The following is a 22,135-nucleotide window of genomic DNA, read 5'->3' as shown; positions in this document are numbered from 1 at the left end:
ATGTTTCCTTAAGTTTTAGGGATGTCCCTCCAGAGTATTTCCCATTGCTCCTGGGAGATGCCCTTGACAGTGTCATCCTGCCATTGCAATTGGTATGGGTAGATCCTGACCTGCTCTGAGTGTTGAAGTACCTGATAAGTGTGCAATCTCAGTACCCTAGTGCCATCATAAGCTCTGATCAGTTCCTCAAAGGGAGTGGATTGCCACGTAGCTACCTGGACATCGGAGGGGGAATGGCCCAATGACTTAGTTGACAGTATTGCAAACGGGCAGTTTCAGGGATTTGGAATTTTGTTTTGCAGTGATCAAATTTCTTAATTGACTCGACCTCAAACAAGTCGCACAAGGTGCGGCATCTCACTCTCACCCCATCTGGAAAATAAAGGTGCCTAAAGAGCAGGCGTGAAATCAAGGTTGTAGGTAATCGGAGTGTTTAGAGAGGGGAAGGTAGCGAGTCTCCTTTTGGTCACTATCTTGTCCCATATCTCTAGGACAATATTGGTGGGGGTGGCAATATAGGCGCTTCGTGGCCTAGTGTGTTTAGGGAGCCAGGCAAGATCCCACAGGGGGGCGGTTAGCCATCGCCTGATTCATATGAAACAAGTACTTCTCACTTTCGTGGGCTACCCAGTCAAAGTTATAGCGGAGATGTGCTGCCCAAAAATATTTGAGAAGGTTAGGGCAAGCAGGCTCCTTGGACACTAGGAGGCATCAGCACAGTGTTGGAAAACCTAGGGCATTTGCCCCCCCCCACCCCACAACTCCCCCCTTCAAAACGAAGGTGTGAATGTCCTGCTGAAGGTGCACAAGGACTGGAATAGGTAGGGAATCTTTGGAAGAATGGTCATTTTAAATGCATTGAGTCGGCCCAGCCATGACTCATTTAGTGGTCTCGAATAGCGGAAATCCTCAAGGATGGACCTGAGGTGTCCCGACCAGTTCAGCTGTGTCGATGAAGCCAGGGTTCGAGTAAGATTAAGGCTGAGGTAGCGGACAGTTCGCGGGTCCCACTGGAAATGTGCTAGAGGCTAGGGTGGGGAGATCGGACTTGGGTATTGTGAGATTCAGGGCATATGATTCAGAAATATGTCAACTTTAAAGCCAGAGAAATGCTCAAACACGGAGGGCGAGTACCACCCGGGGGAGTGAAGTGGCAGGTTGGGTGAGAGTAAGCAAGAGGTCATCCGCGAAGAGATTAAGTTGGCGTGGAAGGCTGCCAAATGGGATGCCCTCAATGGACTCAGTCTGTTGTATGGTGATGGATAAGGGCCCCACTGCCAAAGCAAACAATAGGGGTGAAAGCGGGCACCCCTGGTGAGTGCCTCTGGGTACGTAACTTGTGCATCTGAAAGAAACACGTAGTGATAGATTCCTTACTTTAGAATAGATACCCCAGCGATACCAACCCCGGTGGTGGGTCTGCAAACAAAGATCACACCAGAAATTCCTGGAGAACTGAACTGCCAAAGAAGCCGTCTCTCCAGACTTGGCTGTTCAGACAGTAGTGCTTGGTAAACGTGTGCAGCGAAGCCCACGTAGCTGCCTGACAGATGTCACGCAAGGGAACTCCTAGTCCCAGAGCAGTAGTGGCTGCCATCGCCCTGGTAGAGTGGGCGCGCAACCCCTCCAGAGGCTCCTTTTTAGCCAAGGAGTAACAAGCCTTTATGCACAGAACGACCCACCGAGAAATGGTCAGCATGTGCACAGTCCGACCTTTCTTGGCGCCCACGTAGACAACAAAGAGCTGGTCATCCACCAAGAACTGTTGTGTGCGAAACAGATAGATAGAGAGCACATGTTTTGGGTCCAGACGGTGGAGCCTCTTTTCCTCTTTTGAGGGATGCGGAGGCGCAAAGACGGTGGGCAAAGTGATGGTCTGCCTGATGTGAAAGGCAGTGACAACCTTTGGCAGGAAAGAAGGACGAGTCCTTAGAACAACTTTGTCCTGATGGACAGAGAAAAGGAAGCTTAGAAGAAAGAGCCTGGAGCTCACTCACTCTTCTGGCAGAGTGATGGCAACCAGGAAAGTAGTCTTTAAAGTGAGTAGACGAAGAGGGCAATTATGAAGTGGCTCAAAGGGAGCACACATCAGAAAAGTAAGAACTGAGGCATCACGAAAGGAACAGGAGAAAACAGGAGTGTGATGCCTTTCAAGAATCTATTTAGAAATGGGAAGCTGATCTGGAAGCCTTAAAAAAGCGGAAATGGCTGAGAAATAGCACTTGATAATGCCTTGAGCAGAGCCCTGCTGGGCCAAAGAGAGAAGAAAAAGAAAAACCTCAAACAGGGACAGAAAGGGGACACATAGCCTTTCTTGTGCACCATGCCACAAACTTATTCCACCTGCAGGCATATACAGACTTAGTGGAGGAACGCCTGGCTGCCAAGATAACATTACAGAGTTCGGGAGGCAGGTCGGAAGAAGTCAACTGCCGCCGCTCAAGCTCCACGCAAGGAGGTGGACACTAGACAGGTTCAGGTGGAAGACCGTCATCTGCTGCTGCGACAAAAGATCCTCCCGAAGAGGTAGACGGATCAGGGGATAAATGCTCAGACTGAGTAGCTCGGGATACCATACTCTTCGAACCCAGTCCGGAGCCACAAGGATGACTTGGCCCCGGTCACGCCTAATCTTCTTCAGCACTCTAGGCAGAAGTGGTATAGGCGGAAAGGCGTACAACAAACTCTACTGGCGGCGAAAAGCACAGCAGAGCGAGTGCCGCCTTGGAAATTCCAACGAGCAGAACTGATGACATTGTGCGTTTTCTTCGGTGGCCAATAGATCTAACCAAAGCTCTCCCCATTGCTGAAAGAGACCTTGCGCCACGTCCGAGTTCAGATGCTATTCGTGATCCATCATGCACCGGTGGCTGAGTTTGTCCGCCCTGGTGTTCAGAGAACCTACCAGGTGTTGAAACAGCAGGGACATGCCCTGAAATTCCAGCAAAGCCCAGAGGCGCAGAGCCACTTGGCAAAGGGTCCACAACCCCACCCGCCCTGTTTGTTACAGTACCGAATGGCTGTGGTGTGGTCTGTGAACACCTGCACTACTCTCCCCATGACAGAAGGATGGAATGCCTTCAGTGCAAGTCGGATTGCCCGAAGCTCCAGAAGGTTGATTTGGAGCTTGGACTCCGCCGGAGACCAGAGGCCTCTGATCTCCGCTTCCCCCATGTGGCCGCCCCATCCCAGAAGGGACGCGTCCGTCACAACTGTATGTTCCAGTTGGGGAAGGGGGAGGGATCTGCCGCTGACCCAATTGCAATTCTTGAGCCACCACTGCTTTGCCGTGCAATGCCCTCCGAGATCTGGTCGTGATCGGACAGGTTGCCCTGATGCTGCGCCCACTGCAACTTCAGGTCCCACTGCAGAGCCCGCATATGCCATCTGGCATGAAACACAAGCAGGATGCAGGAGACCATCAGACCCAGTAGTCGGTCATCCTGACCGAAACCCAGGACAGAGACTGAAACATCGCAATCATAGCCTGAATGTCCCGGACTCGCTGCTAAGGAGGATAAACCCCAAAATGCGCAGAGTCCAGAACCGCTCTGATGAAAAGGAGCTTCTGTGAGGGAATCCGGTGCGGCTTCAGCACGTTGATGGAGAACCCCAGCAAATGCAGGAGGTCGGCCGTAGTCTGGAGGTGGGAGAGACTGCTTGGGCGAGCCCGCCTTCAACAGCCAGTCGTCAAGATAAGGGAAGACTGAAACCCCTGATCTGCGCAGATGAGCTGCGACCACCGCCATCACTTTCGTGAACACAGGGGCGCTCGGTGAACTGAAAGTGCTCGTGGCCTACCGTGAATCGCAGGTAGCGCCTGTGGGCAGGCTGGACGGGAATATGAAAATAGGCATCCTGCAAGTCCAACGCCACCATCCAGTCTTGCGGATCTAGGGCAGACAAGACCTCAGGAAGTGTGAGCATCTTGAACTTCTCCTTTAGGAAGAAGCGATTGACATTCCGAAGATCTAAGATTGGACGCAGGCCCTTGTACCTCTTTGGAACCAGAAAGTAGTGGGAATAACAACCACAACCTACTTCTGGCATCGGAACACGCTCGATGGCCCCCTTGGCCAAGGGGCAGCAACTTCCTGCTGGAGAAGCGCCAAGTAATCCCCGGACATGCAGTGGTACTGAGGTGGCATGGCTGGAGGGGTTGTCTCGTAGGGGAGGGAGTAGCCCCTTCGGACAATTTGCAGCACCCACTTGGCCGAAGTGATGTTGCGCCAGTGGTGGAGATGATGGCGTATTCATCCACCCACTGGCGTCTGATCGGCCTGAATGGTCAGACTAGGAAGGCTTCAAAGTGAATGCTGCGGGGTGGAAGTGGACTGACCCGTCCGCTGGCCCCCTGAACCGCCACGACGGTTCCCACGTCCGCGACCACGCTGAGGTTGTTGCTGCTGTGGTCTGTGGCTCTGCGAACGCTGTGGGGCGCCCCTTCCGTTGCCACGAAAGGAATGAAAAGCAAAAAGTGGAGGAGGCCAAACAGCAGACAGGCCCAAGGACTTGGCCATAGCTTGTGAGTCCTTGAAGCGCTCTAACGCACTATCTGCCTTATGGCCAAAAAGGCAAATGCCATCAAAGGGCATGTCCAGCAGAGTGTTCTGGACATCCCCTGAGAAGCCAGTTGTCCTCAACCAGGCGTGGCGCCGAAGTGCTACTGTCATGGAAATCGACCTGCCCAGTGAGTCGGCGGTGTTGAGCCCACAACATATGGTGAACTTTGCTGCACCTCTCCGGGCCGTAATCGCCTGGGAAAGAACTACTTGGGCTTCCTTCGGGCAGTTAGGCAGCACCTGCGCAACCATATCCCACACAGTGGGTATGACGGCCCAAGAGGCATGCGGTGTTCACCGACCGCAGCCCTAAGATGGCAGATGAAAACTTGCTTACCAAACTGATTCAGATTCTTGGACTCCCTATCCGGAGGTGTGGTAGGAAATGCGCTCTGGGATGTAGAGGCTAGGATAACCAAGCTCTCTGGGGTTGGGTGTTGGATAAGGAAAAGGGGGTCAGCCGGAGCTGGGCGATGGCGTCGGGCCTCGTTCCTATCCACAGGAGTTCCTGTGTTGGGCCTAGACCAGGTGCCCAAAAGAACGTCAGACAGTGCTTCATTAAAGGGCAGCAAAGGCTCTGAAGAGGTAGCCGCCAGTTGGAGCACTTCTGTCAGGAGGTTAGTCCTCACCCTACGCCCACCCTACGCATCACCACTGCGTAACTGGCTCCCTCTGTAGCCACGGCGGGAGGACACAGCATGCCATGGTCAGACGAGGTGTCAAGACCACTGGCCTCCCCCGAAATCCTCTGCCCAGTCCTGATCATAAGCACAGTCCTGTGCTAGAGGGTCCTCAGACCCCTCCCGGCCCTCCGAAGTCAGTGGAACAGGCTCAAAATAAGGAGGAGAGACATAGGGCACAAAAGGGCCCATCGGTGTCTGCATCGGGCAACGTCACCAGGTCGGGCTGAACCTGGGGACGACGTCGTCCCGGGGAGCAGGCGACATCGGAAGCGGTGCCGGGGAGATCGGCACCGGTGGAGGAGTCACAAGGTCAAATGGGATCCGATCCCAGATGCTTGGGGGGCCTGCGGCGTCAGGGCCAGAGCCGCTGGAGATGGCAAAGCAGGCCCCAGTCGGGCCCGCAGGGCCAGGCGGCCCAAAGAGTCAGGCCATGGCAGCAAGAAACTCTTGCACCTGAGCAGGCGTTGCCCTCACACCCGGGAAGAGGGGTAGACTGGGGGCAACGTTGCAGGCTCCGCCTGTACCACGTGGGTGGCACATACATATAATACACATATATATATATATATATATACACACAATATAAAAACAAAAATATATACACGCAATATATTTATATTATTGACAAACTAACATATATATTTTTGAACCTTTAAGAGTCTTCGCCCTTATTTTTTAACAGACGCGAAGTAGCAACGCGGACAAGAGAAAAACGGCAAATTACTATTAAGCCAGACATTAAGGATACTAGGAAGAGAGGCAGTCACACTGTTTCAATGCGCTGGTATTGAATATTGGAAGCTTGGAAATAAAGATATACGAGCAGTTCGAAGAGCCAAGGGATGTAATAAAAGAAGGCAGAACCTTGAACGCCCTAGTCCTGATGAGCAAATGGCTTTCACTTAATCAAAGGCAAGACCTATTTCACTATAAGTCTCGGAGGCGAGGAGCGCATGCGCACTTGCCATCCTGTACTCTAGAAAGTATCCACCTGCCACAGTTCAGTCTCCACTGTCATTTATGAGGCAGATTTCTACCACATGATGAGGTGTTGCAGGTCAGGCACACATGCAACGTACCATATTAACCTGGACAAGTGCCTTTTGGGCATTCCACTGAGCCAAGAAATGAGCAAGGGGGGCACACAATTCTACCTGGCTGTAGACTCTTTCCAAGTGTGCCACTGGATGGTCCATTGCGTCATCTCCTACAGTTCAACCTGTGAATGGTTGAGGCCTCCATAAACACCAGACAGCGCTGGAATGGTATGAATTATTTGAGTCTCTACCAGAAGGCAGGGAGAATTACTTAAGGCCCCCTTAACCACTGAATACCATAGGGAACAGCCCTTCTAAACCCTCCGCACTGCCCTTCAGCCAGACTCCGCACTCTGCTCACACCACATACCTGCAAAAAAATGATAGTGGCATTTGGGCACCCCATCCCTTCTTTCAATCTGTTTACTCACTTTTGAAGCCTGAGGGAGGTGATGGACCTACATATTAACATTTGCACGACTCAGACCATTGGGCTCTGTACAAGATGGGTAGCATCAAGCATTTACAGATCTGAAAGAGAGCCCTACAAATAAAGGAAGACTCACAAGTCAAGTACAGCTATGAAACCATCTGACTAAGAGGGTATCAAGGTTTTGAACAAAGCACACAGCTCTCCAACCCCAGGGCTTTTAAAACTAAACGTCACCACTCACAAGGGCCCCACCTACAACCCTCTATACAGCTCAACTGTCTGGCAGTCTCCTACTCTACATCTCAAACAGGCTGCACATATAAGGGGTTTAAGGTCCTCCTCATCGAAACATGTCTTGGGAACGTCGAGCAGTTGACCTGTGCTCAAACCCAGGTTAGAAACTCCTATATCACGGTCTGGGTAAATTCATGAGATACCCTATTCACTCCGAACCCCAATCTAGATTTAGATGTGCATTATCCTGCAACCTAGACCTTAAGTCTAAAGGCATCTAATGAACATTATTTGACGTCAAAGGGTAGTCAGATGGACAACTTTAAGTACAACATACCCACACACATATGCTACCCTAAGATTCCATTTTCTTTACATCAGCTCATGTGAAGCAGAACGGATTGAAAAATCATCATGAAAGTGATGGCCTGGACGATTCACTTAATTCTTGCCCTACTAGTTCAGCAATTATGTTGTGTTTAATATGTCAAACATTGCAATGCATGCGTGACAATTAAGAATTTCCTGCATAAAAATGCAAAGGAATCATTTCCTTTTTGAATGCAACAGATCTACATAGCATAGGATGCTGAAAACAATGAGCAAACCAACCTATTATTTCTTTTGTTACCTGCTTGAAACATTTAACCCCTTCCATGCTCATGACGAACCCCAGCCGTCATGCACTACGGTGCTCGTGTGCTGATGACGTCTGGGGTTCGTCACGGCCCGCCCCTGTTCGTGCTGTTTACAGCACACCAGGGGAATCGCGGCCGCATCGAAGGGGTTAAAGCAGATAAGACAACAAACAGCATCTCCCCAGTTAGAAAAGATGGTAACTAACGATCATAAACAAAAAAACAAAAAAACATGTTTGGGACACGTCTGTAGCAGTCATTTTGCCCCAATGTACTTGAAGGTATGGCTCAAATTCATTTTTCAACCTCACAAAGAGATGAAGTGTACTACGAAAGCATCCCTTAGCTGTGCGATGCAATTAAAACCAATTTCAGGCCATGGTTACCGAATTGTACATCTTGGCAACACACGGCCACAAATTGGACAACGTGCAATATTTTTTGGTTTAGGAAAGAACCTAACATGGTTTGTGTAAAATAGCTTCCTTAGGGTGAAATCATAACTGATATCTTCCCAGAAAGCCAAAGGTCTAATCCAATAGTTAAAAAGTTAAGGTTTGCAAATGAATATTAAGCTAAAACCACACACAGCTGACAGGCCCAAAGACCTCGGTAATGCTTTACCAGTGAAAAGCAGATAACCATGCGTAACAATTGGGGGCCTTATGATGAAAGTGCCTGGGGTGCAACGGGTAAGAGCACCTGCTTTGTACCCGTGGGCATTCTGGTATTCCATTAAGGGCTGCTGGCGCATGTATAGCGCCAGCGCTAACACCAGTGATTGTTCCCTCATTTGCATGGGAGTTTCCCTCTGCACCCACACCAGGTTATAGATGTGAACACAGTAAAATGGGTTGTCAGGAGGAGCTGAGTGCACCACATTTGACAGCCTAGACTTCCCCTTGCAGGCAGCTGGTCACTGCACACACACTGAATCACTGAGCGGCTGCGTGGTTCACTTCAAAGCGCTGCCCTGGGGACAGCGCATTCAATGGATGAGGGTGCCCCCGCTTGGCAGACTCCTAGGGGGCACTTTAGAGCTCCCCTGCCTACACTAGACACGAGTCAACTAACCTGCTCAGCACTATGATACCTTCCTGGGTGATAGCAAGTATTATGTTGATTTGTAAAAACACTATGTAAACTTTTAGATGTGCCAAGATTAGTATGGTACACCCACATGAGGGGCTTACCGCGGGAGTGTTACTATCACAAAGTGCAAGAAAAACAAATGCAAGTTTACTCAACTGTCAAATCATGCACTCCATTACAAGGTCTAATTAGATTGCAGCGTTTCGTAGGGCTTAAACAATGAGAGGTCCCAAGAAACTGGAATTCATTGCAACCGTGTTAAGTATTAGCATGCACACTACAACTCAAACGCATGCCTACCCTGGAGCAAACTAAGCATTTACAAGGAGTTTGTCCCATGCAATCAGTGCGCTTTAGAAAGGGTGCAACTTACTCACCAGAAGAAACTCCATATGCAAGAGTCCACCACACAAGGTTCCAAAGGGACACCTAAAACCATGCACAAGTGAGGTGTGAACATCCCAGGGCGCCAACCTGCACCCTCTCCCGAACTATCCAGCCCACAAGACCAGTAGCGCCCACTGAAGGTTTTCAACCAGAGCAGGTCCCAGACTAAACGCAACCAACATCCTCCCCCACAGCTAGGCATTTCACATTTTGGAAGATCATGTGCCCACCAAGAAAGGGTGCAACTGTCAATGCCCCAGAATCTGGACAACTTGGAAGAAAATCTGCAAAAAATTTCCACACAAAAGGGTGGAATGTATTAAATCAAAGGACTGCAATCCTTAGTAGTCAAACCGGAAACAAGGACAGAGACAACACCAAGTTGAAAAAGATTATAGGCAAACACCAACCCCCTCCACCCCCTGACCACACTGTCCATTGAACTATTGGTACCCCAGATAACAGGGACCTACCCACGATCACACTAGTGTTTTATAACCACTTATCTAGTTTTTTTTCTGGCGAATGATATGTACAGGTGTTTAAACTTGGGATACGGCCACGGGACTATCAGAGCTTCAGTGAAGGGAAGGACGTGGCCTCCAATTGCCTGAAAGGGGACAATAAACTTTGGTTATTCAACTGCAAGACCTTTTTGGCCAGGGACTGGGGTAGGACAGAACTATTCGCTATATGGGAATAAAGACTCTGTGTGGGTGAAGGGCAAGGGGATACTTTAGGGGGAATTGGAGGCCCAATAATGAAAAGCATTGTTGAATAACAAAGAGGAGGTAACCATGTCAGGAGATGCATGGTCTATGATTATCATGCAGAGATGTACACACTATAGATGTCCTGCAGGGGACAGTGGAAGACCAGGAGTGTTTCCAGCCGCCATGTCAGCCAAGAACCAAGATGAAAGCCGACTGCACCAGTATGAACATACAGCAGACATCATCTTACCTCGTCCCCACACAGCACCTGGGCGAGGCCACTTCTGCCCGGTCGAACAGCAGCTGCTGCAGCCAATGGTCACCACTCCTGGCTGGCTGAAGAGGACGGTAAGCAGCTATGCTGCGAAGGGAGTCCTGTGTGGGTGATGCTTCTGTAGTTTCACTGCCTGTTCTCATCCACTCAAGCAGCTGTCGGCCCTAGCTGCATTCTTGTGCACTGAATATACAAAAATTGTGCTCCAGACACCTGACCGTTTACCAGATATTAAAGTTTAAACAGGAAGCACTGCAAGAAGATCATTTTAGAATCAGTGGGACCTAGGCTAATTAATACGATTAACAAGAGCTAACTGACCTGCAATTTCCAGGCGCGACCGTTATCTGGCAACAGTGAAATCTTCGTTATGGTATGAGGTTTAGGTTATGTTATTTAGGCAACCTAACTCCCGCGACGAGCGTCTGAAGGACTCCACAGCAACGGTCCAAAAAGTTACCCATGTTGTCTCCAGCACTGCCGCGCTACAGGTGTTGGGAACTGGAAGAGCACTTCTTTTGAAACTAATAATAACCTATCTAAATGGCTGGCCCAAAGAAAGGAGCATCTTCCAGGGCAGGTCGTCACACTCGCAAGGAAATTTTTCCCCGAGTAGTGAAAGTGGCTTCCGTGGAAGATATGCTTTGCCAGAATGAAAAGCGCCTTGGGCATTTTTGAAGAAATGCTCATGTGCTTACACTGCTCAACACTCGGAAACTGAAGTACAGCCACGGATTTGACTGATAGTTGCACAGCACTGCACATTGCAACAGTCTGCTATGAGCCCGCTCTATTTTAGTATAATCGCAGCACCCGCGCTTTACTTTTAAAATGTTATAAGTAAAGCGCGGGTGCCGCGATTATACTAAAACGAAAGAAATAGATGTTTTTTCAATTTCTTTCATTTTGGTATAATCGCGCTACCCGCTCTTTACTTATAACATTTAAAAAGTAAAGCGTGGGTGCCGCGATTATACTGAAATGAAAGAAATAGAAAAAACATCTATTTCTTTCATTTTGGTATAATCGCGGCACCCACGCATTACTTTTAAAATGTTGTAAGTAAAGCGCGGGTTACGCGATTATACCAAAATTAAAGAAATAGAAAAAATATCTATTTCTTTCATCTTTCATTTTGGTATAATCGCGCGGACGTACACATTTCTCTTTTAGAGCCGTCCCACTTGGACGGGCTCGGCCAGACTTTCTGCTGGCGTAAAAGGTTTATTATCTTCTTTATGGGGCCATCTGTTTGGACCCTTAAAGAAGATAAGAAACCTTTTACGCCAGCAGTAAGTCGGGGCAGCCAATCCAAGTGGGACGGCTCTAAAAGACAAAACAGTACGTCACAGTAAACTCTTTTCCAATGGCTAGCCACCGTTTAGCATGAACGGTGACGCCAGCCAATGGAAAAGAGGGGCGGGGCTTAAACCCCGCCAGTGAAAGTACTCAAAAACATAAAATCTTGCCAGCGAGACTGCACATGTGCGCAGCCTACGCTAGCCGAGACCTAAAAAGGAGTAGCATTCCTCCACTGTATCCAGAGTGGAGATCTGCTAGGCGACATCTAGTCTGTCGCACACAACGTCTGAAAAATGGCCTCAAAGGTGGTTGAGTAGGGTTGGAATAACAATTGGCACCATTTCCCACAGAGAATGGGAATAATGGGCCAGAAGGCAAGTCACGTTAGTGGAGTAAAGGGCAATGTTCCTGGAGACTGAGCCCTTGTTTACCACTGCCTCCATAATTTTCGCCTCCCTATTTGGAGGAGTCCATGGGAGATCAGGGTTCTGCTTTGAGAATAAACTAAACATGAAGATTCTCCAGGAAGCGGTGAGCCATTAAAGGTGTCTGGGCCCCAGGAGTTGCACAATGGCTACAGGGCACCTAAAGGTTTACTGCAGGAGCATAAGCTGGTTAGCCTCATGCAACCACAATGGGGTCCATCAATGCCCTGCTAAATGCCACAATTGTACAGGAACACAACTGCAGAACTTCTGAAAGGTGATTATGCTCGGACCTCTGCTGCCTGCAGCAGAACAGCCATGATTAAATTCCTCAGATGGAAGCCCCAAGGGACTGTCTAGATCCACCTCAGGTGAGATATCCATGGCCTGTAAGGGCCTCTTACAACTGCTGTGCTTTACACCGGGATCAGATCAAAATGCCTTTTGTCTTCCATCAGAACAGAAGGATTTCAATACTTGGAAGTACAAGTTACTAGTGAAAAAGTTTCCTTCCTTACAGTTTGGGTGTAGCGATGCATATAAAAAGTAAATCTCTGGACAAAATTGCCTTTCTTACTCTGACTTTGCTTCCCTAGTTTCTGCAACTACTGGGTACCAGAGGACTTTTTTCAACAGTATAGATATGACAATTTGTCTTTTTTTTGGAGGCGGGGGGCAGTATAAGCATTTGTATTTATGTTAAACAGGAAGTTTTAAATTTTGGCACAGATGTTTATTGGTATTTTTCTTTTTTATAATTGGCAAACGTTAACGGCAGAACATTTTTGTCTAGTTTGTGTTTGGTCACTCCTATGGAGTACTGTTTTCGCAATGACTATAAAGGCCAGTAAAAGGTTAAAAAGAAAGTAGGCGGAAGCGTTTATTACAAAGGATTCTATGACAAGACCACAAGGGGAGAGGAGCTTCATATAACATGTAGGACTTGCTGTAATCTACATTATGTTCAGTTTAATAACATGGAGTTGAGGTTAAGACTCCATACATATCACAGAAACGAGGATAGGGGGAGGTGAGGGTAGGAGAGGCAAGGGGGCCAGAAGGGGAGGGTCCAGGTCCAATAGGGGCCACTTTGGCAGTGGGTAGTGACGATTAGAGAATCTAACCTCCAAAATGAAATGACAATGAGTCTGTTATAGTGGGTCAATGGATCTCTCAGAATTTAGCTGGTGGCACTCTCTCAATTTCTAAAATGGCGGCATTGCACTGCCAGAGCTGAGCAAATACCACTGGGCTTCATATTTGACTCTAGCGAATGAATAGGCCTTCTCGGTGGAAGAGGGACACTCTCTTACGGCAAACAGACATGCATTATGCCAGGAGGGGAACACCTTAGCACTCTATGGAAGTAAATAAGTGCATACTTCACTCATGCATGTGGAAGCAATTGTGAACGTCTGGTAAAACATGTTAGCTATATTAAGCTGTTCTGCAATATGAGATTAGTGGTAAAACTGCAAAGCTGTGGCGGACTGCTACATTGCTGGCGGGTCTCTACTGGAAATATATTGTGAATTTAAGCATGGCTGCTGAATGGTTTGTATGTGAAAGAAGGGGTTGCTCTAATAAGTGTTAAAAGTGTGGAATCCTGCAAACATTATTGTGGTGTTCCTTGAGTAAAACTCTTTGTGCTGACATAATCCAATCAATTTTATTTGCCATGGTCATGGACATGAAAACTCTAAATTAATTAAAATCTATTGAAAAAAAGATTGTATGACAGAAGGGACAGATGTAACAGGGTAGCACAGAGAGTAACCTTGCGGGTTCTAGGGTGTTGGTGCAGGTATGGCAGCACATTAATTTTGTTAATTTGTATGTTTTTAGTACACAGACACATTATGGAAGCATTTAAAACGGTAAGGCTAACCAAAGCGTACACAGTCAGAAGTATAAGACATTAGAGTGTCACAAATATTGTTAATGAAGTCCGTAGCTCCAGTCTGAGACCCACAAAGTAATAAAAGTTAAAAGACTTTTTAGCAGCTGTCAGACTATATGTTTGTTGAACCTTTGCAAATTTGCACTGTAAACACAAATTCCTTCTTATTCAGTTGAATCTTCAACAACTAACCTAGGGGTCCAACAGGTTTTTTGGTGAACCGTCCATGTCTGTATTCCTCCTCAATTGCTGCAAGCAGGGCTGGCATGTGTTCACCAAATCGTCTTAGTCTGTCCGATTTGCTTTCCTTCAGGCCTTTGAGTTGCCTTTTCTGCTTGTCCAAAGTTGCTCTAACATCATGTTCTTCTCTCCTGAAAAAAGTAAAATCAATTTGAAAGCTTTTTAATATTAAAATGTAAAGTCAATGGGAGTTTTAGAGGCAATTTATTTCAGAATTCTATGCCTAAAAGTAGAAAGTCTGAGTGGCTTTATATACTACAAGAGTTATTGAAGATGATCTATTGAAAGTAATCAAAGTATTTTAGGACTGTGCATGATGAAGGGGCTTATGTGGTTCACAAACACAACAAACAAATTAGAGGTGGATCATTCTTTCAAGAATACTGGTCTATTCTTTTATTTAAAAAACTCATACTTACTTTGAACAAGAAAAAGTTATGTACCTGTTGTCTTATTTCTACATCTGAGTCTCTTCCTTGAAAGTCAAATGCTTTAATAATTCCCCGCTGTGCGCACAGACTATGGAGCACCATTCTATTGATATTTTCTTTTAAGGAAATAACACTGCAAATTGTCTCTCTCCACAAGTCAATGTATAATTGTATACAATGCAAGTCTATCTGAGTGAACATGTTTCTCTATAATGTCCATAATGTTGCCTTAAAATGTCTAGTTGAACTGCAGACTCTTACATGCAAATCCCTCAAAGGATTGTGTACACGAAGGCAAGAATTCGGCCTTATACGTTTACATTAGGATTGGAGAAAAAAAAAAAAAGAGTCTCCTCTTCCTACAATACATTGTACTGGCAATTGACTCCCACCTCTTTTTTTTTTTTTTTTTTTTTTAAACGGATGAGAGTAGAGGGTATATAAATAAAAAGCATTAGTCCAACCTAATTAGCCAGAGAGACGGACAAGCCGTTTATGACTTCAATGAATATTCCTAGGATGCAGAAGCTATCCATTAGCTATCCATTAGCATTAAATGCTTAGAAATTCAAAGTATAGCCAAGGACTTTACTTAAAAAATTTCTGAGCATTTCTTGTCCACTTTTAACTTCTATTTGAATATCTACTCTACAGATAGTAGTGTCTAGTGAAGGCCTGTACAGATTTCCATGTTGCATGTGGTTGCAGCATTAGATTGTTTGGAACAATGCAAACCTTGCTAATGTGCCTATAGTTCACAAATAATTGTTTTGTTAACATCCTTGGGTTTTATCTGGAGAAAAACTCTTCTTTAGACCTTCCAGAAAGATGTCAATCACTAGGATCCTAAAGAAGAACAAATGCTGCAGAATTTTTCCATAAACTGTTATGGCAGACACATGAGCATTTATTGATGAAAAATGTAATTTTGATTTGGCTAGATGCAATAAGGAAGTGTTGTGAAGCATTTTAGAATCAAGCGTAATTTACCGATTCATGCCCTTATCTAGCTATAATTCACATTGCCCTTATATAGGCATAGAAATCATACCCATATTTAGACATAATCCATCCAATCCAAATACAGGCAAGGCTACTTCCACTAGTTCCAAAAAGCCACAAAGATTTCTTGGAAAACTTGGCTTCAGCAGTCAGGGACATCCCCTTACTTTAATATTGATTTGTCCTAGAAATCATGGCGTTTTCAAAGAACTACCATTTCCTTGGGGTTCTTTGGTGAAGTTATTATGTCCGACTTTACGTCAAACAAGGCACCTTCAAGGTATAAATATGCCTACACTTGCCCTAGCAAACACACGGTGGTTCGGAGCAGCTCGACTATCTACTTGCCTGACGCAGCTTGCTACAGCAAGTGCCGAAGGAATCCGACCCTCCAGCTGACGCACTGACAGAGAAGCTGTCCTTTCTCTCGCTGAGAATCCAGCTCTAGTGTTTCCTCGCGGGGTGTTGGGAAATCGAGTCCCGAGACAGAGATACCAGACCTCCTTCATTCTAAAAACCAAGGTATGGAGCGGATTAGACCCCAAGAGAAATCTTGATTAGATTCTTGGCAAAAACAGACTAAACCTATGCAACACCTCACTTACTTCTTCCCTCGTACTAGACTTAGGTTAGGTACATTTGGGGTAGGGGTATTTTAGAAGCACCAGTTGAGTACTTTTAGCCTTTGTTATTTATATATGTATTTATAGTCAAGGATCCATACAATGCTTTTACAGTATTATTTTATAATACTCTTCTTACTGTATGCATTATACTTTGCAAACAGCATTACGATTGTAGCAGTTCACTTTACTTGCATGATAAAGAAGACTGTTCAATAAACCCTTTTATTGAAAACGCCAGTCTCTCTATTTCTGTGCACCTCTGATGAAACGAAGCATGCACGATTGACTAAGAAAAATATCTATCTATTATGTCCACGACTCTGAAGATCAGTTGTATTCTTGGGGAAACAAAGTTGTCATGTTTATGCGGTTGTCATAAACTAATCCCTTCTTGTGAATTCGAGAAAGTTTCTAGTGACCTCTGAGCAAGCTGGCACTCGCAATTAAGTCTAATATATTCGATAGAGACCTAGTCGACCTAAGTCCTACGTCAAATCTATAGGATATATTATTCCAATGCGCGGAGCCTATTGGGAATATAGGAACTACACTACATGGCACCTAACGTTTGGTAAGGCACTAATTTAGTGCTAGATACTAGAGTAACTCAGACGTGCTTTTCACAGAGACCCTTTTTCCCGTAAAATACTCCAATAGACGTCTGGAGTGGGTAAAAGGATAAAATATCCGCCATAAGTGAGTAGGACAAAAATCCTATGTATTAGTTTTTGGTTGGATTCAACGTTGAAGGATACAGTGTTCCAAAATATTGTGCACCATATCTTTGCTTCCTTGAAACTTGCTCTGCAAACTTTCGGTCAACAAAATGAGTGACCCAGAGAACGGTGGAGCTGCAGCTGCAGCCCGACCAGGTTTAGACGTTACAGGTTTCCAACAAAATGAGCCGGGTGCTATAATCATCCCGGAAAACCTAAGGAAAACCATCACTATAAAGCTTATAAAAAATGGCCTATCATCAAGAGGTGGTAGGGTAATTTTTGTCATAGAGGCACACGAATATGGGCAGACAGGTATTCTATTCATGGATAGTCTTCCATGAAGCAAATGCAGTATCGCACGTGTTTCACTTCTACAAAGTAGAGGATGATCCAACGGAATACGTTCCTTTCGAGGACATTGAAATTCCACTAACTTACAAAGAGCATCAGCTCTGATTTAAAGGCGCCCTAAAACATCAAAATCACATTACCAGGCTCGGTCCACTAGGTAGACCAGGAGCAACATGGCCGGTACTAGCCAGCTATACACCACATCCTGACATTGAAGAAATGACAAGTGAGGAACTATTAGCTCAACTAAAACAACTAATTAAAATACATAAACAATTGGTTCAATATGTCATGCAGACTCTAACAGTCCAACCTTCTATAAGGATTCCACAACAAACCCCTCACCAGGGGAACACAAATACAATTACCCACAGACTATACAATCAGTCATTGGTAAATTGCCCGCAAAAAGGGAACAAATTCCATTCTGGATAGCTCAAAAAATTACTCAAATCGAGGCAGTATTTCCTGACAGTACACCTTATGAGAAACACAGAATTTTAACAATTTGTTTACCAATGGGGATCGCACCACACCTGGAGGACTGCGACACTTGGGGTACAGTCTTTGCTGCAATCTACACAAAAAAACACGGTGTTCCGTCTATGGCAGTGATACCAGACGTCCTGAAACAAATTCAAAATGAATACGGGGCAGAGCCTGCTTTAAATCTGGGTATGAAATTACTGAAATATTTTAAACAGGTCTAAGCTATAATATTAGCTAATAATAAAGGTGAAGCAGCATCAGTGGCGATCCGCCAAAAAATAAGGGAAATTGATATAACTGAGCAACCATATGAACTGGCCAGAATAATTGAAAAATCCTATGAAGAACTAGGAAGAGATAGTGTGGGTGGGAAACCAGTAAAGCCCCAACTAACAGAAAATCCTAAAAAGGTCTTTATTAAAAACACTCACTACTCCTAAAAAGAAGTGGGAAAATACTAAACAGACTTCTAATGAGAAGCGCTCTCAGTCCAGAGGAAGGTCTCCTCAAAAGGAGCCCTCTGAAAAGAGGTATAACCTCAGGAATAGGGATAATTTGAGTAAACCTGATAGATATCAAGATACTGATACACGTTCCTCTCGTACCTTTCAGACTTCCTCACAGAAAATATAAAGAAGAGGACGGTCAGAACACAAGGAAGAACGTGTGAAGTCCAAAGACCATTAATACGTTCCAAAAAATAAGAAAACCCAATTCACCAAAAAGGTGGTAGCTGGCCTAAAAATCAGACATGCCGAGGATCTTGAGGACACAACCCAAGAACGGGGAGTGGGCCCAGAGAATGCTGGACAGTGCAGCAGAGGTCACCATAGCTCGCAAGATCTTGAAGGATCATCTGGAGACAGTGGGCTTGAATGAGTATATTCAAGTTGAAACAGCTGATACCAGGGTTAGTGTACCCCATAAGTTATATGAAGTAACACTCCGGATGGAGGGGGACATAACTAGGAAAATAAGAGCACTCCTTTGGGAGAAGATCTTTAAGGGTTATGACATTCTTCTAGCTGAAAAAGACTGGCCACCAAAATTTGTCAGGGAGAGCCCACACGGCGAAGACATCATTATGCCAGCCTCCTCGGATCATATTCCAATTAATTTAAAATACACCTGTGCCAGAAAAAGGGCAGTAGCCCAGGCTCCTGCATTATACAACAAGCATTTGCAATGCAATAGATCTCGCATAAGGAAAGTGTGAGCTATTGGTATTGTAAATTACAAATGTTTTTAATATGTGTTGGCTTTGAAAATATATAAATTAATAGCATTGTTATTCACAAAGCCAATAGCTTACACTTTCCTAATGCAAGTCCTATTGGCTATGGCAATGCTTGTTGTTAGCAAGCAAGGACAGTGCTGTTGTGGAGCTGAGTGATGATGTGATTGGGCTGAGTGATGTGGTGGTGTCCCAGAGTGATGTGGTGGTGTCCCCGAGTGATGTGGTGGTGTCTCAGAGTGATGTGGTGGTGTCCTCGATTGATGTGGTGGTGTCCTCGAGTGATGTGGTGGTGTCCTCGAGTGATGTGGTGGTGTCCTCGAGTGATGTGGTGGTGTCCTCGAGTGATGTGGTGGTGTCCTCGAGTGATGTGGTGGTGTCCTCGAGTGATGTGGTGGTGTCCTCGAGTGATGTGGTGGTGTCCTCGAGTGATGAGGTGGTGTCCTCGAGTGATGTGGTGGTGTCCTCGAGTGATGTGGTGGTGTCCCCGAGTGATGTGGTGGTGTCCTCGAGTGATGTGGTGTTGTCCTCGAGTGATGTGGTGGTGTCCTCGAGTGATGTGGTGGTGTCCCCGAGTGATGTGGTGGTGTCCCCGAATGATGAGGTGGTGCCCCCGAGTGATGAGGTGGTGCCCCCGAGTGATGAGGTGGTGTCCCCGAGTGATGAGGTGGTGTCCCAGAGTGATGTGGTGGTGTCCCCGAGTGATGTGGTGGTGTCCCCGAGTGATGTGGTGGTGTCCCCGAGTGATGTGGTGGTGTCCCCGAGTGATGTGGTGGTGTCCCCGGTGATGTGGTGGTGTCCCCGAGTGATGTGGTGGTGTCCCCGAGTGATGTGGTGGTGTCCCCGAGTGATGTGGTGGTGCCCCCGAGTGATGTGGTGGTGCCCCTGAGTGATGTGGTGGTGCCCCTGAGTGATGTGGAGGTGCCCCTGAGTGATGTGGAGGTGCCCCTGAGTGATGTGGAGGTGCCCCTGAGTGATGTGGAGGTGCCCCTGAGTGATGTGGAGGTGCCCCTGAGTGATGTGGAGGTGCCCCTGAGTGATGTGGAGGTGCCCCTGCGTGATGTGGTGGGTGCAGGTTGTGGAGCAGGTGGCAATAAAACTGTAATTATGCGGTCATCCCATTCATTAGGTACATCCTAATTGTCCAATACCTCACCTTCTCCTCTTTCCTCATCACAGGACATACAATCCGCTAGTGGGATGTCTATGCTTGACCCCGGTGTTCTCTTAGGTGTATGCTCCATGGGTAAATTATGAGGCATAGGCAGGTTGGGCAAAAGGAGATTGCCGAGACCTCAGTATTATGTCTAGGTGATGCAGACTTTGTAGGTTATAGAAAACTTATAAGAGTCATCCAACATGAGCTTTAAGTCATGAATTAAAGCCCATGAAACATGCATCATCTCTTCTTGATGTTATTGATGAATATAGGGTTGGGATAGATCCATATACTGAAAAGGTCTATCAGCATATTGTTCTGCTCAAGAAGAATAGCATTAGTCCTAAAATATTCCTCACCTTCCACCTCTTCCTGATATTTTACATTTAGTTCAGATGGGCTAAAGCCGTTCAAAACGGCGGTCATCCTCATCTGAATCATTTCATCCAGTAAATGACAATGGAAGCGGTGACACCTTACCAGGGGAGGTATACTTGAATACTGTTTCTGAATGTATTTTATTTTGCTTTGACGATGGCAATGCTGATGTAAGAACATTAGTTACTTACCTGTAAACTGTGGTTCTCCAGTATTGGTGTCTTTCATAGAGTCACATGCTTGAATATTCCCCGTCGTCAAAGTGGGAGTCCCATGGTACATAAAATAGTAGTAATATATATATATATATATATATATATATATATATATATATATATATATATATATATATATATATATATATATATATATATATATACACATATACATATATAGAAAATATATAATTATAAATATACATATGAAACGTAATACGTATAAAATATAGAAATAAAGTTAAAAAGTACCATAGAACTAAAAAGGCCCATAGAAGCCTTAAAGGGAGAATTCACTTTAGTAACATATCAGAGTCATTATAATAGTCCACATTACAGCCAATCAGGCAGTAGCACACTCTAGAACCTTCTCCTCAGAAGCTCAGGCCCTCAGATTTTCGTGGCACCAAAGTGAGCTATAGTACATGAGGAGAAGAGCGCCTCTGAGGGGAGGAAGGGTGGGTCGCATGTGAATCTATGAAAGACACCAATGCTGGAGAACCACAGTTTACAGGTAAATGTTCTTCTCCAGTATTAGGGGTGTCTTTCATATATTCACATGCTTGAATAAGAATAGAAAGCAGTAAACTAATAAATAAGTCATAAAAGGCAGTGAGAATCAAAGTGAGTAAAATCAGTGCACATATGAACATATCATACATTTATACATATGGCAAAACCTTTTATGACAGGAGGTGGGAAGCAACAGAGGCTCACCTTAGTTGAAAAGATTTCGTAGCACCACTTGTCCCACAGCAGCATCTGCAGCTTCCGCTGAATCCAGACAATAGTGCCTTGTAAACGTGTGTCTGCTCGACCACGTTGCAGTTCTGCAGATCTGGCGCAGAGGCACTCCAGCAAAGAGGGCGGTGGATGATGCCACAGCCCTTGCTGAGTGTGTTCGCACCGGAGCAGAAAGAGGCTTCCCAGCCCGTTGATGGCAGAAGACGATGGCAGCAGAAATCCATCGTAATGGATGGTTTAGTGACTGGTTGTCCTTTGCACATTCGGCCATAGGCTACGAAGAGCTGGTCTGATTTCCGAAAAGGAGCGGTGCGCTGAATGTAGAATTTCAGGCAACGGTTTAAATCCAAAGGATGTAGAGAACGCTCAGCAGGAGACTGAGGATTTGGGAAAAAAGTCTTGAGAATGATAGGCTCATTAAGATAGAAATCCGTAGGAACCTTGGGGATAAATTTCGAGTTTGTACGCAAAGTAACAGCGTCCTTGGAAAATTGAAGAAATGGAGGCTGAATTGTGAATGCTTGAATGTCACTTACTCGCCTAGAGGATGTAAGTGCGAGTAGGAGAGCAACCTTCCACGTGAGGAATTTTAAGTCAGTTGAATGGATGGGCTCAAAAGGAGGTAGGAGGAGCTGAGATAAAACCAGATTCAGGCGCCAGGCAGGCAGCGGAAGACGTGTGGGCGGATACAGTCTAAAGTGGCCTCTGAAGAACTGTTGGATGATTCGAGAGGAATACAGTGATGTGGAGCGATCATGACGAAAGCGAAAAATCGCTGCCAGAAAGACTTTAAGAGTGGAATGCGAAAGTCCTGACTTCGCTAGAGATAGGAAAAAAGGCAGTATTTGCTCTGGCTTGGCGTGCATC

At 45.9% G+C, this 22,135-nt stretch overlaps 1 protein-coding gene across 2 annotated transcripts in view; it reads right to left on the bottom strand.

Moving 5' to 3' along the window:
- Positions 1-22,135, bottom strand: part of SMC6 (structural maintenance of chromosomes 6) — a 602,788-nt gene that overhangs the window by 362,206 nt on the left and 218,447 nt on the right. For both annotated transcript variants that reach the window (XM_086926302.1, XM_086926303.1), the window contains exon 14: positions 13,873-14,051. In XM_086926302.1, the coding sequence (XP_086782428.1) occupies positions 13,873-14,051 (179 nt within the window). The remainder of the gene's footprint in view (positions 1-13,872; positions 14,052-22,135) is intronic.

Source organism: Lissotriton vulgaris, chromosome 6 (assembly GCF_964263255.1).
Source record: "Lissotriton vulgaris chromosome 6, aLisVul1.2, whole genome shotgun sequence".
Classification (NCBI taxonomy): domain Eukaryota; kingdom Metazoa; phylum Chordata; class Amphibia; order Caudata; family Salamandridae; genus Lissotriton; species Lissotriton vulgaris.
This window is presented reverse-complemented; position numbering and strand designations above follow the sequence as displayed.